This window comes from Trachurus japonicus, chromosome 8 (genome assembly GCF_045865225.1).
Source record: "Trachurus japonicus isolate A0001 chromosome 8, Traja_1.0".
NCBI lineage: Eukaryota > Metazoa > Chordata > Actinopteri > Carangiformes > Carangidae > Trachurus > Trachurus japonicus.
In genome coordinates, this window is record NC_140914.1 from 2,083,926 (window position 1) to 2,101,833 (window position 17,908).

The window sequence follows — 17,908 nt, forward strand, 5'->3', positions numbered from 1 at the left end:
CCTGTAAACACACAGAGGGAGGAGATAGAAAGTGAAAGTATTTAGTTCAGACGCCATTTTAAGATGACAGAGGGAATAACGGTGAAGCTGCGTTAGGTGAGTGTTAAACAACTTTATTATTATTCTTCACCGTTAAAGTGTGTGAGTGTCAGTCCCTGTGAAGTGTGGAGGGAAGAAGAGTCAGAGTGAACTACTGAGACTAAAGGGGGGACAGCAGGAGGACAGCTACTCCCTGTTGTCTCAGTCTGACTCAGGCCCTGTCCACACCGACACTTTGACTAAAACATCTGCTTCTGCTTCGTCCTTCAAAAGCTTTACACTAGTCCCACATTGTTGTTGTTGTAGTTTCTATGTCCAGCGTAGTTTGTTGCCCTGGTTTTTTTTTTTTTTTCAAACTTTATTTAAAAGTTCCAATCACAGTCAGAACATTGACTGTGGACAATACAAACATTCAGGCATCAAGGAATTAAATAAACAAATACAGTATGAGACATAAAGTGGATAAAGTGCATAAGTCATTACATAGGTAACATAAATATAATTTAAAAAATTAAATTAAATAAAAGGAAGAAAGAAAATGGCAGGACATATTAGGCTACATTTCTCCAAATATTTCTTAAATTATGTTAACAGTGTGTATACATGTTTTATTATCAATTCTTTTAATACATTCAAGGTAGTTCTTAAAATCAATTTCAAAAACAGGAAAGAAAGGTCGACCTGTTTGTTGCCCTGGTTACAGGTTAGAGAGCTGCGGCTATGACGTCATCGTTAAAGATCCGTTTAGTTTTTTCTGATGCTGCGTTGGGAGATTTACCCACACTGGGACCAGGTTTAAAAATATACAGTTTTAGGACAAAACGCTGATATGAGAAATAAAAACTGTTAACACACTGTATTCTGTGTGTGTGTGTGTGTGTTACGTAACAGGAAGCTAAGGGGAAAGTTAAGGGGACTTAAGTCAGACGGCTGATCTCTCAATCCTCTGTTTATTTCACCTCTTAAAGCAGAAGTGAGTGATATATTTGTGTTAATATAAGTCTTAAATAGTTATATCTTCCGACAGCAATCACTTCTATAGAGTGTTTGGACCGAAACACGGGTCTGTCAGTCACTCTGCTCTGCTCTGAGCCCAGGAGAAAACATTTATCGTATCCTACAGTTTTTATCCAATGAGGAGAGAGAACGGCATGCAGGGCTGTGTGTGCAGCCAAGGGACGCCGTGAATGTGGCGACGTAGGGACGAGGATTTTTCCGACCTGTGAAGTCGTAGTTCAATCTGGTACGACTTCACGGGTCGGAAGTTACGAGTGGCCGTTATAGTGACTTTCACAGGTAAAACAGGTCGGAAAAACACGAGTGGGTTGCCTGGAACGCTACAAAGTCGTAAGTTGTGACTTGAAGCTGTAATTTACGGTTTCAAAAGCCTGCCTGGAACGCAGCATTAGCCAAAACCACCGGATCGCTTACTTCTGCTTTAATGTAAAAAATGTGTGTTTGACCTTCAAAATAAAAGTTTAACACTGACCCAGAGAAGATAAAGAGTCTGAAACACAGTTGATCCACATCAGACCAGGTTCTGATCAAAAACCAAAAGAATAAGACACAAAACTTTTGTTTTAAAGACTTGTTATGTTCTCTGGAAAAGTGTTAAAGTTTTACACTCAACACAAAACGAAACACAGTTTTCACATTAAGAGGTGAAATAAACAGAGGATTCAGAGCTCAGCTGTTGAATTTAATTTCCCCTTAACTTTCCCCTTAACTGCTGAATCTGAAGCTAAGGTCAGTGTTGTTCAGTGTTTCTGGTTTCCCTCTCAGACTGACTGAAGTCCTGAAGATGAGTGTTAATGTGGAGGAAGAGGAGGACGGACCAGAGTCTCCAGGACCCATCTGTCTGTCTCTGAAGAGCGACCGGTCCAAAGGAAATCCCCCAGACTTCAGTCTTGGACCTGGACCTGGATCCACCAGCTGGTCTGTAAAGAGTGACCAGTCCAATGATAAACCTCTAAACTTCAGACCTGAACCTGGACCCACCAGCTGGTCTGTAAAGAGTTACCAGTCCAATGATCAACCTCTGAACTTCAGACCTGGACCTGGACCTGGATCCACCAGCTGGTCTGTAAAGAGTGACCAGTCCAATGATCAACCTCTGAACTTCAGTCCTGGACCTGGACCTGGACGTTCAAAGTCACGGTAAGAGACAGTTTCTACTGTAAACTGAATTGAAGATGATTCAGTCATTAGACTCATGTGAAGGAAACAGAGAGAAACCAGGAACCAGATCCATCAGACTCTGAAGGTTCACAACCAGTTTAAAGTGTCACCTCCAAAAGTGTCATCACCCCCCCACCCACCCACCTCCTGCAGTGAAACACAAACACTATAGAAAACAGAAAAACCTCCTCAGCTCTGAGATGATGAGTCATGGTTAAAGTAGAGTAAATGTAATAGTAACTTAGTCTACTCAAATACTTTACAGACACCAGCTGGTCTCAGATCAGTGATCCACATCCATGTTTGTCCTCAGTCCTCTCTCTTCTTTCTCCTTTCTCTTGAAGAAAAGACACATCAGTGTTAATCGGTGTTTGTCCTCATCAACGTCTTTATGATTTAATATAATTATCAGAGTGTTTTTGTATGCATGTTTTATATCATTTAGTCTGGACAGAGAGAAGAGGAGTGGTGTCTCTGACGTCCTGAAGGATCATGGACAAAGACCCAGAACCAGAGGTGAGCTGCAGACAGCCAATCAGAGCAGCTGTGGACAAAGTGAGACTGAACATCTGTCTGCTGATGTGGTCATTTGTTGTTTTCTCCAGAGTCATTGTTCCATCACACAGCACTGACATTTAAGATGATGATTCAAACCTTCTCTTTGTTGTCTGTAGTTTTTCTGTAGCTGATGAAAATAATCTGATCAGATTGTCAGACTCTCTGTCTTCAGTCTGACTCTGTCTCTTGTCTCTCAGCAGATCGTGGTCTGCAGGAGGTTTTAGATCAACATAAGATCAGTCTGAGGAGCAGATGTGAACGAGTGACTGAAGGAACTGAGGGAACAGGAAGTGAAACAGGAAGTGGAACCCTCCTCAACAGGATCTACACTGAGCTCTACATCACAGAGGGACAGAGTGAAGAGGTTAATACCCAACATGAGGTGAGACAGCTGGAGACAACGTCCAAGAAGAAGACCCTCCATGACACTCCAATCAAGTGCAACGACATCTTTAAAGACTCACCTGTCCAACAGAGAGAGGACGTCTCTACGGTCTCACCTGTCCAACGGAGAGAGGACGTCTCTACGGTCTCACCTGTCCAACGGAGAGAGGACGTCTCTACGGTCTCACCTGTCCACCAGAAAGAGGACGTCTCTACGGTCTCACCTGTCCACCAGAGAGAGGACGTCTCTACGGTCTCACCTGTCCAACAGAGAGAGGACGTCTCTACGGTCTCACCTGTCCAACGGAGAGAGGACGTCTCTACGGTCTCACCTGTCCAACAGAGAGAGGACGTCTCTACGGTCTCACCTGTCCAACAGAGACCCATCAGAGTGGTTCTGACCAACGGCGTCGCTGGCGTTGGAAAAACCTTCTCGGTGCAGAAGTTCACTCTGGACTGGGCCGAGGGCTTGGAGAACCAAGATGTCAGTCTGCTGGTTCTGCTTTCGTTCAGGGAGCTGAACCTGATCAGAGATCAGCGGTTGAGTCTTCTCAGGCTGCTCCATGTTTTCCATCCAACATTACAGAAGGTCACAGCAGAGCAGCTGGCTGTCTGTAAACTTCTCTTCATCTTTGACGGCCTGGATGAAAGCCGACTGTCACTGGACTTCAACAACAGGGAGGTTGTGTCTGATGTCACACAGACATCATCAGTCAACGTGCTGCTGACAAACCTCATCCGGGGGAATCTGCTTCCCTCGGCTCTGGTCTGGATCACCTCCAGACCTGCAGCAGCCAATCAGATCCCTCCTACATGTGTCGACAGGGTAACAGAGGTCCGAGGCTTCACTGACGCCCAGATGGAGGAGTACTTCAGGAGGAGGTCCAGTGATGAAGATCTGTCCAGAAGAATCATCTCACACATCCAGACGTCCAGGACCCTCCACATCATGTGTCAAGTCCCAGTCTTCTGCTGGATCAGTGCTACAGTTCTGGAGCACATGTTGACCACAGACCAGAGAGGAGAGCTGCCCAAGACCACGACGGACCTGTTCTCACACTTCCTGCTGGTCCAGACAAAGAGGAAGAAGAACAAGTACGGTGAAGGACATGAGACGAGTCCACAGGAGCTGACGGAGGCCGACAGGGAAGTTCTCCTGAAGCTGGGGAGGCTGGCGTTTGAACAGCTGGAGGAAGGAAACATCATGTTCTACCAAGAAGACCTGGAGCAGTGTGGTCTGGATGTCACAGAGGCCTTGGTGAACTCAGGACTCTGCACTGAGATCTTCAAAAGAGAGAATGTGATCTTCCAGAAAACAGTCTACTGCTTTGTTCATCTGAGTGTTCAGGAGTTTCTGGCTGCAGTCTACATGTTCCACTGTTTCACCAACAGCAACACACAGGTCCTCAAGAAGTTCCTGGGAGACCATGATGATTTAACCCTGGATGACTTCCTGCAGAGAGCCATGCAGAAATCCCTCAGCAGTAGAAACGGTCACCTGGACCTGTTTGTTCGCTTCCTTCATGGCCTCTCTCTGGAGTCCAACCAGAGGCTGTTAGGAGGTCTGCTGGGTCAGACAGACAACAGTCCAGAAACCATCCAGAGAGCCATCAACAACCTGAAGAAGATGAAGACTGATGACAGTGGTGACAGTTATGAAATCTCTCCTGACAGAAACATCAACATCTTCCACTGTCTGACGGAGATGAAGGACCAGTCAGTTCATCAGGAGATCCAACAGTTCCTGAAGTCAGAGAACAGATCAGAGAAGAAACTCTCTGAGATCCAGTGTTCAGCTCTGGCCTACATGCTGCAGATGTCAGAGCAGGTTCTGGACCAGTTGGACCTGAAGAAGTACAACACATCAGCTCGGGGACGACGGAGACTGATCCCAGCTGTGAGGAACTGCAGGAAGGCTGAGTGAGTCCAGACATGATCAATAACACACACACACACACACACACACACACACACACACACACACACACACACACACACACACACACAGTCTCAGGTCAGTTGTGTTTTTTCTCCAGATGTTTTAACACTGTGAGTTTTAAACTTGCAGATGTTTCAGTTTGAGCTTCAAGCTGAAGATTAAAGTCCAACAAAGATGGACATGAACAATGTGCAGGTCTGACAGAGTGATGAGGGTCAGGGCTGGGTATTGATCACTGATCACCTGAATCCATCTGATCTCTGATTCACTTTGATTCCTGATTCAACATCATGATTGTGTTTTAGATTTCAGTCCCAACTCCAGTTTGACTTGGACACGAATGAGACGCTCAGAGAACTGATGCTGTAAATTGTTGCATTATTAAAACCATGAATGTTGACATGATGAATGGAGCCAAAGCAGTTCCATTAATGCACTTTCTATTGAACATGAGCAACAGTGGAGTCGTCATGGCAACAGATAGCAGATGCAGCAGCAGCAGCAGCTCCACTGTGTGTCAACAGTCACAGCTGCTTCTTCACATCCTGCACATAGATCTGCTTCCATTCAGCTCCACACAGTTTCTACCTGACTGGACACTTGTTACCTTGGAGTCTAGAGGCTGCTGTGTGTGTGCTGCTAGTGTTGTGTGTTTGTGTGCGCTAACACACCTGTGCTTCACCTGCTGGTTCAGTTGTGGCTGGTTGTGAAGCCGAAGCAGCTGCAGCTCCAGTGTAACAGACTGACTGTGTCATGTTTGTGTGTCCATCATCAGCACAGACACACAAACTGTCAGAAGAGTGAAGGACGATCAAAGCAGCTTCTCTCTCTTTTTACTCATCAACCATCTCAGTCACTGTGCAGCCGCCAGCTCTCACACACTTTTAAGGTGGAATATTTTCTTGTGTGCTGCTCAGTGACCCATGGAAATCAATCAGTCCACCTTAAATGTCACCATGACAACCTGCAGCGTGTCCTTAGTGTGGATTAGATCTGTGCAGGACACACTTTAGTGGTCAGATCTTCTTTTTTTTTTTTTTTAAAGTATATTTTTCGGCTTTTTTGCCTTTATTTGATAGTGATGACAGTAGAGATAGACAGGAAATGGGGAGGCAGAGAGAGGGGGAATGACACGCAGGAAAGGTCTGCCCGATGCGGGATTCGAACCGGGGACGCCTGCGGCGAGGACTGTAGCCTCTACATGGGGCGGCCGCTCTACCCACTGCGCCATGCACCGCCCCTAGTGGTCAGATCTTCTGACTAAAGATGTTTCTACATTTCACCTTGATTTTCTTTGACTTCATTTCATGTTTGGAGAAAATCAATGTGTGTGAGCGTTGTTCAGGTGACACCTGCAGCTCTACACCTGAGCTCACCTGACCACATCTACCTGTGTCGGCACAGGAGCCTGGATTAAACATCCATCTGGGCTTTGATGAATGGATGTTGGAGGATTCAAGAGGAGGTGGATCTGAATCTGAATGGGTTTTTCCAGCCCAGCCCTGATGAGGATTATTGTTTCATGTGTCACGTGGCGATGTTCGAACTAAAAATAATAATTTAGTTAAAAGTGTTGCCGACAACGCCACCTGAGTTGAAGAGCCCAGGACTCTAACTATTTGGCACAGGTTCTTTTAAAATCAGATTCGAGCAGAGTTAAAAACCACAGTAAAAAAATGAAAAGTTCACCAAGGTTTATTGTAAACAGTCCAAAGTCTCTTTGCCCGGATTCAGATAGTCCCGGAGGAATCCTTCTCAGGACCAGATGCTGATCTCAATCTTCAGAGGTGATGGGGAGGGGATGAGGCCTTTGAAAGGGACAAAGGAAACAACGAGTGGTCAAGAACAGGGTTCCGAAGTTTAAAAGGGGAAATTCCCACGGTTTAAAATCCCAATAAAATCCAAAGCTTAAAATAGGCAATAGAGAGGTACTTAAAGTCCCACTCCCGCGACCCTTTTCGGCCATTTTAAAAGCAGCTCATTAGCCATGCACATTAGCAATTCACCTCTGGAGGGTGGGCGGAGACTGCGCTGCTCTGCACCCGCCCAGCCACCTCCTCGCACCCCACCCCCCGCTTGCTGACAGCTGGACATTGTACAATTACAGATTCAGCGCGTTTAGCGTAAAACTCCACACTGGGATTTGATCCCAGACTGGAACATAGTCCTTGCTCACAGTGCAAGCTGCTCTACCAGGTGAGCTATACCTGTTATACCTTGACAGCTACACCGAGCTGGCAAGCCGTTCACCTCTGAGCCAGATGCAGAGCGGGGCGGGAGCTTGTAGCACTAGTGCCCTCCCCTGGAGCTGTGACACCCTCAACTCCAGTCTCCCTGAAACTGCCAGTTTGCGTCTGCCATTGGTTCACAGCAGTTTGAAGGCAGAAAAACTCAGAAATGCAATTTTGCACTTCCTTTTCTGCTGATATGTGCTCTAACACAAGAAAAATGCCACAGGAACATGTGAAAAGCTCAAAAAACACAATTTTCACGGGAGTGGGTCTTTAACCGGGAGAGGGGTATATCGCAACAACACCCCTCTAGTATCCCACGATGCTTCCCTCTCAACTCCGGCCGTCTTCTTCCATCTATGGCCACGCGGGTCCCCTCGGGTCCAGCACTCCGCCTAGAGACGCAGAACACAGCCACCAGTCCTCTGTCGACACACCTGTCCACACTCCCACTCCCTCCTCTCGCCTGGCCCTGCAGCCGGCCTTCTTAGTGTCTGCAACTCAACTGGGAAAATAACACTCACGCTTGTCCTGGGTGATAACTTTACGTCATGCACCCAGGCTGGAGTTGTTACGCCGAACAGATACAGGCTGCTGCACTTCAGGTCTGAGGGTCTTTAACGATGGTGGTCTCCTGGTGATCCGGCTGGTTCTCTGCCTGGCGTCCTCTCCTGCTTCACTGCCGCTGCCTAAATAAAAAGGTTATACCTGCGCATGCCACCAGCTGCGGCTTGTTGCGGTGATTAGTCTGCTGGCTGTGTGACGTTCAAGGTCAGCTTGTAAAAAAAGAAACACCAATTCAAAGTAATCTCAAATAACTCTATAGAATTTACAAAACACAACATGCAATATAACAAAACTTAACATGTTCTATAAACTTAAATCACAGCAAGAAAACAAAGAATCAAAACATACAACACTAAAACTGACCCCGTCACACATGTCCAACACAAAGAGAGAAGATGAACTGAACCAGAGTGTGAAGAGCACATGTTGATCACATGATGACATGTTGTGTGTGTTTAGTACTAATTGTCTGATTTTACTCTCACACATTTTGTTTCTTCTCTAATCACAGACTTGGTTGGTGTGACCTCTCAGAGATTCACTGTGAAATCGTTGCCTCAGCTCTGAAGTCCAGCCCCTCCCACCTGAGACACCTGAACCTGAGTGAGAACAACCTGGGTGATTCATCAGTGAAGCTTCTGTGTGCTGGACTGGAGAGTCCAAACTGTAGACTGGAGACTCTGAGGTGAGTTCACTGACTGGAGCTGTTGTAGTTGTTTGAAGCTTCAGCTTCTCATTGGTTCATACATGTCAGGATTTGTGTGTGAGGATTTTTCTCAAGAAGCTGAAGAGAGAAAACAGTTGAGATGAGTCCAGAGAGAAGAAGGTGAGAGCAGTCGTAGTGTTTGTGATTCAGAGCAGCAGAGAACGAGCTCAGCTTCTACAACTGTTGTTTTCAACTCAGACACTTGTTGTTGAAGCAACGTGCAGCACTGATCTGAGAGCAGATGTTGAGTTGTGGTCAGAAACACAGCAGCTGGTGGATGTTGTGGAGCTGACAGAACCATGGGAGGAAGCATGAGAGGAAGCAGCTGAGATCCACAGAGCTGGCAGCAGAGGCAGAGGAGGCTGGAAAGCTGCGCTCCAGTGGAGGCTGGCTGTAGGGAGCTGTTGGCAGCTAAAGTCTGCTCCCTGGTAGCTCAACTGGCTGGGAGAGGCTGGAGTGTGAAGCAGGAAGTGAAGAGCACGGCACACACTGCAGCCACTTCCTGTCAATGACTGTGAATGCTGAGAATCAAGGTGAGACAGGTGAGAGCAGAGCTGCTAGTGTTGGTCTTGTTGCTGCTGACATGAAGCAGCTGCAGAGGCTCAGCTGGTTTGTTTGGAGGCTCACCAAGATGGGCTGAAGGTTGTTGCTTCATGTGGCGGCTCAGGCTCAGAGTGTTGACTCAGTGCTTGGCTGAGGGCAGGAGTCAGAAGCAGCTCAAAGTGACAGCTGAGCTTCTTGAACGTGGGCTTGTGTGAGCTGTTGAACACAGTCAGTGTGTTAGCAGAGCAGAGCAGCAGCACAGAAGCTGAGTGATGAGCTGCTGTGGACGGGCTCGCCACAAACAACCTGCTTCACACACTTTCAACGCCCACAGAGGAAAGCTGACCACGTCGTTCTGAAGATTGTCACAACTTGATGTTGCTGTCAAACAGCCCTGAACTCTGGAGCCGTGTTTGTCGGCCATTGAAGCGGCGTAACGCTACGCACACGCGCACTATGACGCACACTGTATGAGTGCAGATGAGCTGTTGGAGTGAGAAGGAGCTCAGTGACAGAGTCTCTGAGAAATGTGGCTGCACAACATGAGTTTGTCTGGATGGAGCCACAGGTGGAGCTGACAGGTGAAGAGGCGGAGTCACTGCGTCTGTGTTGAAGCAGCAGCAGCTTCTCATGAATATTAATGAGCTGTTTTCTCTCTGTCACTGTTTAACCTGCTTCCTGTTGCTTCAGCTGTTGGACTTTGATTTTCTAAACTTGTTCTTTCTGAAGCTTCTTCAGCTCTGAACAGATGATGAGACACTGAACGCTGTCAACAAGGAGCTTTGTCCTCAACTCACTGCTTTTATTCTTTATTCAGATTGTGGAGCTGCATGTTGTCAGAGATCAGCTGTTCTTCTCTGGGCTCAGCTCTGAAGTCCAACCCCTCCCACCTGAGACACCTGGACCTGAGCTCCAACGACCTGCAGGATTCAGGAGTGAAGGATCTGAGTGGTTTTCTGGAGAGTCCAGACTGTAGACTGGAGACTCTGAGGTCAGTTCACTGACTGTTGTATCTGATCCACCTACAGTGGATTAAAGTGAATTTATAAAAATATACTTTCTTCTGAAAACATTAAATAGAAATAGATTTTTGTCTGTGTTTCTATATTTAGATTTTAATGCATCTTGAGCAGGACATGTCCTAAAAACAAAAAACTCTTCTTCTAAATAATCTGTGACAAATGATGTAAAATGAGTCCAGAAACACAGAGTTGTATTAATTCCTCATTTGAGTCCAGATTTATTTTCCTCTTTATTCAGATTTTTATCAAAAATCAAAGTGACACCACTTGACACTGGGTTTCATCACGTCATTGACCTCTGTGCTGTTAGTTTATTGATTTAACCCTGATACCAGTTGATCAATAAAGTTATTGATAATAATAATAATAATAATAATAATAATAATAATAATAATAATAATAAGAGAGAATAATAAAAATACAAAGTTAGTGACATGAAATGGTACAAATATAAATCTGTCTAAAAGAATCAGAATCTCTAAATCAGAGAGTTGTAGTCAGTGTTTAGTCCAACAGGTATTGATCAGATATTGATTGTATATTGACAGACTGAGCTGAGGTCAGCAGCAGCTGATGAATCTGTGCTGACATGTGGATGATGTGTGTAGAAGGCCACATGATGAAGATCCACAAGAACACAAGGACAAAGTCCCTCTATTGATTATTCATCAGGACTCGTTATTGATCAGGACACATCTGATCAGTTATCAATGTATTAATCTTCTTTTATTCTTTATTCAGATTGCAGGGCTGCAGGTTGTCAGAGATCAGCTGTTCTTCTCTGGTCTCAGCTCTGAAGTCCAACCCCTCCCACCTGAGAGAACTGGACCTGAGCTACAACAACCTGAAGTCTTCAGACGTGAAGGATCTGGATGATCTAGTGAAGAGTCCAGACTGTAGACTGGAGACTGTGAGGTCAGTAGGGGGGCGGAGTCAGTCTGTGCTGCTTTCAGCACTGTTGGACTAAAGTCAGTGTGAGACAATAACAGAGACAACAGTCAGCCAATCAGAGCAGAGAGACAACAGTCAGCCAATCAGAGCAGAGAGAGACAACAGTCAGCCAATCAGAGCAGAGAGAGACAACAGTCAGCCAATCAGAGCAGAGAGAGACAACAGTCAGCCAATCAGAGCAGAGAGAGACAACAGTCAGCCAATCAGAGCAGAGAGACAACAGTCAGCCAATCAGAGCAGAGAGAGACGATCACTGATCCATCACCTCTGTCCTCTGCTTCTCTTCACAGATGGGAACCTTCCCTCCTGAACCTGAACTGATCTGAGAGCAGCTCCACTGTCTCTCTCAGAGTCCAGTCCACCATCCTCCCTGTGTGTTCTGGACCTGACAGAGATCATCACTGTCTCTGGACTCATCTGATCCTCTACACACTCTCTGCTCCTCCTCCTCCTCCTCTTCCTCCTCCTCCTCCTCCTCCTCCTGTTTCCTTCTTCATCCATTCTGATCAATCAGCTCCATCTTGTGGTGTGGTGAAGAACTGCAGCTCATTTCCATTTCCACATTATTCAGAGTTTCTAAACATGATGGAGGTTCAGATCAGGTTGCTATGACAACAGTGACAATAGTTAACACATTAATGTAGGCTACGCAGCATGTTGGTAAACACTGTTTATTTTGTATTAATGATGTATATTGTTTTATATGTAGTTTTTTCTGGCTCTAATGTGACTCTGGCCTCTCAGGGAGCAGAGGAGAGAGAGGTGACAACAGCACGAGCAAAACCCTGTTTACTGAACATGAAGCAACAAAAACACATTTATCTAAACAATTAAAGCAACCAAGAGATTTGTCATTTGTTTTCAAGTCACACATTTTGCTTTTGAGACGACAGTTTTTTGCTTCAGTGAGTTTTTTTCTCTATTAAATAAAGTTTTATTCTTTCTCAAGCTCTTGTTTCTGTTTGACGTTGAAGAGGTTTTGTTTGGATCGATTTGATACAAAAGTAATTCCATAGTTTTACAGCTGGAATTTACAAATCAGTTCAATCTGTGGTGATTGATCAATGAACCATGGATCAATGATTTACCAACTTTATCTTGAGGATTACATCACAGAAACCAAAGTGAGACAGAGACACAGAGACATTTGTGGTTAAAATAAAAAGATGTCACTGCAGCTGAGGTCTGGACTGGTCTGGAGAAAAAATATCCAGATTCTGAGACCTTGGACCAATACAGGTGTGTGTGCAGGTACAAGAACCTTCTAACAGAAAAATCTATTTAAATAACTTTGGACCAACAAGTTACAAAATGACAAAAATATTTTATTATCATAAATGACAAAGTGTGTGTGTGTGTGTGTGTTCAGAAGCTGAGTGAAAACGCTCTGTACGACAGGTTAGTGAAGACGTCGATGTGGTCGCTGCTGCCTCCGACCGTCAGCACCTGCACACACACACACACACACACGTTAAGCTCAGAGTCCAAAACAGCATGAAACAGACTGATCAATTAATCAATTAATCGAACAATAATCGATTATTAAATTACTCGTCAACTATCTTGAGAAAAAAAGTCAAAATTCTCTGATTTCAGCTTCTTCAATGTGAATATTTCTGGTTTCTTTGTTCCTTTATGACAATAAACTGAGTCTCTCTTCGGTTTGTGGACAAAACAAGACATCTGAGGACGTCATCTTGTATGTGTGTATATTTTTCAACATTTTTTAACATTTTATTGACCAAACAACTAATCGATTAATCGTTTAAATAATAGACAGATTAATCGATAATAAAACTAACCGTTAGTTGCAGCCCTGATAATATTATTAATAATAACAATAATATTATTAGTAATATTAATAATGATGGTGTTTGTGATCAGGACCAGAGGCCGTGCTGCGTTCAGGGACCCACCCGGTGCTCGGTGCTGTTGGTGTTGAGCTGCAGCGTGTTGAGGCTCTGAGAGGAGCAGGGGATCTGAGCCTTGACCTCCCCCCCCCGAACTGAGGCCGCACACACATCTGTAAAAAAACGCGCGCACACACACACACACACACACACACACACGCACACACAGGTGAAAACAGGCAAGTCATCCATTCTGATTAATCAGCTCCATCTTGTGGTGTGATGAAGAATTGCAGCTCATTTCCACATTATTCAGTTTTTCTAAACATGATGGAGGTTCAAGGACACTGAAAAAATGCGCAGAGCAGCAACGACAACACAATTAAAGTTCAAATGCAACCGAAAATTAAACCCGTCACTGGAAGAGCTGAGAGCGCCGACATCGTGGTCTTCAGACGTAAAGACTGGAAAGGAGACAAAGTCAGAGCCTGTCAATGCAAGCAGTGGTGTAGCCAGTGCAAAAGCAACGCACACCAAGAACGGAAACAGCGGCGGGAAGACGAGGATGTGCGAGCGGCAACAAGTATGTGTTTGTTCAATTGTTTGTTCAATTGTTTGTGGATTCAATTGTTCAATGTTCAATTTTTGACGGAAAATAAATATTTAAATCAGAAATAACCTTCTGATATCATCAAATCCCACTTGTGAGTATGAGGGAACATTTAAACTTGACAAAAATAGTGACTTGAGTTATATTGTGATAAATATCGATATTGACTGATATGTAAAAAATGATTGTGGCAGGTGTTTCTGTGTTTCTGTGGTAGAAGTGGTTTTGAGCTGCCTCCAGAGTGGACTGGTCTGTATTGATGTGTGTTTTGTCACTGAGTTCCCTCTGTGTGCAGTGTAAAGGTTGCTGTGCATTTAGTATTGTGTGCAGTGTGTCTGTGTAAATCTCTCCTTCATTTGTGGTGCTGTGTGTTGCAGGGTTGTGCAGCAGCTGCCTGGCCCTCTGTGGGGCTGGTTGCAGTTTCAGATGTCACAAGTATTTCTTCATGAATGACTCACTATAATAAAGACTTGTTTTTGTTGTACACCTACCTGTGTCTGTGGTGGATCCTCTTTCACAGGACCAGACCAGGTTAACAAAGGTGGTGGGAACTTTCCACTGCCTTTAAAATCCTAAGACAAAATGTATGACATCATCAACACACAGTAAATGATGAATGTAAAGTGAAACCATTCTTGACAAAGAGGAGGAATACATAAGTGTTACCTAGTTTGCTGTCTCCTTGCTGAAAGCCAGTGGTTCAGTATCTCTCTGGGCTTGGCTCGTCATCCAGTACTGGAACATCTTCTCTCTCTGGAAACTGTTGAAATCTTCACAAATCTCTGGATCACTCTAGGTCGGCTCCACGATCTCAGCAGGGTGGCATTTTGAAAAGTATTCACTCTGGGACCTGAGACAAGGTCAAGATACAATTACTTGATGCCAAGTTGTGAGCAATTTGACATTTTTACTACATTTCAATTGCAGGTCAAATACATAAGGGAGATCTCAAAATTTAACTCACCGGTGCACCTTTAAATATACGGTTAAACTCTAATGAATTACAAAGACTATGAATCTTCAGAACATCATTTAACTTTTATTAGCTACAGAAATACCAGCATTAACAGTAAATATTTGATATGAACCCGTGTTAACCCACAGCCAGCTGCAGTACTTTACACAAAGTATTTCAGAACACATTGAATAACAGTTTCTTTTACACAGCATGTAGTCAGAAAATGTCTGCTGCTCAGCAGTATTTACTAAGATATTCTCACTCACCACTTCAAAGCCATTAACACTGTTAGGCTAACCCAATAGGATTTAACTTGAAGTAATTAGCATCACAGCGAGTGGATTGTATTAGCACTAGCATGGACCGACACAGTTTACAACGGCAACAATTATCATCATGGTTAACGGAAACATGAGTCAGCTGACTACATATTAAAACTCACCTGTCCTCACCTGACCAGCTGGTCTTCACTCAGGAAGAGGATGAAGCATTTCACTGGCTACCGTGCACCTCCACTTGACTCTGCTGTTTGACCCACTTTATCATTTTTAAATGTGTGTGTTTATTTAATGTGCTTTTATGTAAAATATGAAACTATTTATTTCAAGTGCATTTTTAATGGATTTAAATGTTGAGCTCTACTGAAGTGAATGCATAACTGTTTAATTGCTGTGGGCTACAAATGACCAGAGACAAACCTGTCCCACAGTGTGAAGTGTGTGTTCAGGATGTTAGAGCCAAAGCAGCTCTAGAACTGGTTCATGCTGACAGAGTGGGACGTTTGTGGAGATAAATTATTTACATTTAACTCATAATGTATTAATATAACTGCATTTCATCATATGTTTTTGGAGGAAAGAATATTTATGTCTGTATGATGGTTTGTTGACCTAGAGGTGATGGAGTTCTCTTGTTTGGACACTAGGGGGCAGAATTAGAGCAGGGATTGTGGTGGGGCATGTCTGGATGGGTTTTCCTCATCGCCATGGAAGAGTCAGTTCAAGCAGCCTCGTCTCTCTGTGTCACTGTTTCTTTCCTGTGTTTTTCAGGTGAGTGTTGTCTCAAACCCCAAATGAATTACTGAAACTTCTTAGTTCAACTTTAGAGAAGTGTGAGTGCCTACATGTAGTACATTTGTGTGTGTGAATGTTGAATGAGAGCGGCTGTGACTGCTGTTTATTTTATTGCATAAAGCACTTTGAGCTGCTTCCTTTTGAATGAAAAGTGCTTTATGAATAAAGGTTTGTTTTTGTTGATAGTGTCTGTATGTTAACTGGATTGAACTTTATTTGGAGATAATGAATGTGTTGGGAGAGACACAGGAAATGTTGTGTGTCTGCAGCTGTTGGTGAGACGGTTGCCGTGGTGCTGGGGCGGGTTGGTGCTGTTCACAACCTTCAGTATCGCTGACAGAGAAGACGGTTAAAGAGGAACTATGCAAGACTTTTTTTTAATTTTTTTACCTTAACTATGCTACATACAACGCATAACAAACTCCTACTTTGATCTGTTGCTGTTTTTCTGTGCTCATGCTGTTATTATAAATGTTTGTGCAGACAGTTGATGGTTGGTGATGCCGACGTTTTTGTGAAATCAAACTTTAACACTCACAGAACCTCTAAGCCCAGGGGTGTGGAATCAATTTAAATGAGTGTGTTTATCTAAAGTGCTTTTATGTAAAATATGAAACTATTTATGTCAAGTGTGTTTTTTAGACATGAGTTAAAATGATGAGTTCCACTGAATGCATAACTGTTTAATTGCTCTGGGCTACAAATGACAGAGACAAACCTGTTCTATGGTGTGAGGTGTGTTCACATTTGAGCAGATAATTATTTACATTTAACTCATAATGTATTAATGTAACTGCATTTTATCATATTTATGGAGGAAAGAATATTTCTGTCTGTATGATCTGGTTTGTTGACCTGGAACTGATTCCAGTAGGAGGAGTTCTCTTGTTTGGACACTAGGGGGCAGAATTAGAGCAGGGATTGTGGTGGGGCATGTGCCTACGTTTACATGGAGAACATTTGTGTGTGTGAGTAACTGTGAATGTTGAATGACAGAGGATGTTGACTGCTGTTAATTTTATTGCATAAAGCACTTTGAGCTGCTTCCTTTTGTATGAAAAGTGCTCTATGAATAAAGGTTTGTTTTTGTTGATAAAATGTGACGCTGTGTCTCCAGTGTTGTCTGTGGGAGTTTGTGTGATGTGTGTGTGTTGTGGGTCCATGACTTGTTTTGTTGTGAAATTGTTGTTAACAACTGAACCTAAGTTATGAAAAGTTAATGCATAAGTTCTGGAGTGTTAATTAATGAGCTGAAGAGTTTATTACCAGGCTGTTGCCACTGATAAGAATGTGGTCTTTGTTAACTTGGTTAAATAAGGTTGATGATTATGCACAAATATCACTGTAATATGATTTATAGTGTCTGTATGTTCATTGGATTGGAACTTTATTTGGAGATAATGAATGTGTTGGTGTAAATGAGTCATAAGAAGAATAAAATGTCTACAGATGTGACAAATCCAAGGCCCAGGCCAGCACACAGGAGTGATGTAGCTGGTGCAACTACCTGAAGCTGCTGACAGACACCAACACTCACCTGTAGCAGACTGCAACCCACTGGCACCACTCACCTCACAGGAAACAGGACGTTGTTGGAGACCATCTCAGGATTTTATTCTGCACACAACAGTAGGAGCACATTAGCTGCATCTACAATGTTTTTATGTTTTATCTCATTAATCACATTCATTTTTAACAGTTAAAACAGAATGTTCCCTAATTAATAAGATATATTCAGATGCATCTCAATACATTAGAACATAATGGAAAAGTTTATTTATGTCAGTAATTCAATTCAAAAAGTGAAGCTAACACATTAGGTATATAGATCCATTATTATGGCTTAATGAAGACATAAAATTCAGTTTCTAAAAAAAAAAATATATATTACAAAAGACCAATTAAAAGAAGAAGCTTTTTTAATACAGAAATATTGTCCTTGTGAAAAGTTCGTCCATCTATATGCACTCAATACTTGGTTGTGGTTGTTTGACTTGAACTACTGTAAACTGACTTTTCCATGACATTCTGATTTATTGAGATGCAGCTGTAGTTTCCAATTTCAAACTGAATGTTCACTAATCAATAAGATTTATACAGGTTCATCTCAATACATTAGAATATCATGGAAAAGTTTATTTATGTCAGTAATTCAATTCAAAAAGTGAAGCTAACACTTTATATAGATCCATTATGGCTTACGTTTTATGAAGACATAAAATTCAGTTTCTAAAAAAAATTGAATATTACAAAAGATTTATTTAAAAAAAAAAAAGAAGAAGAAGCTTTTTTAATACAG

The 17,908-nt window shown here is 43.3% G+C and overlaps 2 protein-coding genes across 2 annotated transcripts in view; both read left to right on the forward strand.

The window, feature by feature from the left end:
- The first annotated feature begins 3,869 nt into the window (after window positions 1-3,869).
- LOC146982297 (protein NLRC3-like) lies at window positions 3,870-11,439 on the forward strand. Its single transcript, XM_085785566.1, has 5 exons — window positions 3,870-5,079; window positions 8,408-8,581; window positions 9,963-10,136; window positions 10,909-11,082; window positions 11,409-11,439. Exons 1-5 carry the CDS (start codon window positions 4,019-4,021, stop codon window positions 11,437-11,439), a joined length of 1,614 nt encoding a protein of 537 aa, XP_085641692.1. The 5' UTR covers window positions 3,870-4,018.
- Window positions 11,440-13,361: 1,922 nt separating this feature from the next.
- The window catches only part of LOC146982298 (NACHT, LRR and PYD domains-containing protein 12-like), a 182,929-nt gene continuing 178,382 nt past the window's right edge, over window positions 13,362-17,908 (forward strand). The window contains exon 1 of the mRNA XM_085785567.1: window positions 13,362-13,448. Coding sequence (XP_085641693.1) covers window positions 13,362-13,448 — 87 coding nt within the window. The remainder of the gene's footprint in view (window positions 13,449-17,908) is intronic.

What these genes read in the sequence shown, in the direction of transcription:
- LOC146982297 (XM_085785566.1), top strand. Translation starts at nt 4,019, where the DNA reads ATGGAGGAGTACTTCAGGAGGAGGTCCAGTGATGAAGATCTGTCCAGA. An exon ending in TGTAGACTGGAGACTCTGAG is followed by an intron (nt 8,582 to 9,962) that starts GTGAGTTCACTG and finishes TTCTTTATTCAG; the next exon opens with ATTGTGGAGCTGCATGTTGT. An exon ending in TGTAGACTGGAGACTCTGAG is followed by an intron (nt 10,137 to 10,908) that starts GTCAGTTCACTG and finishes TTCTTTATTCAG; the next exon opens with ATTGCAGGGCTGCAGGTTGT.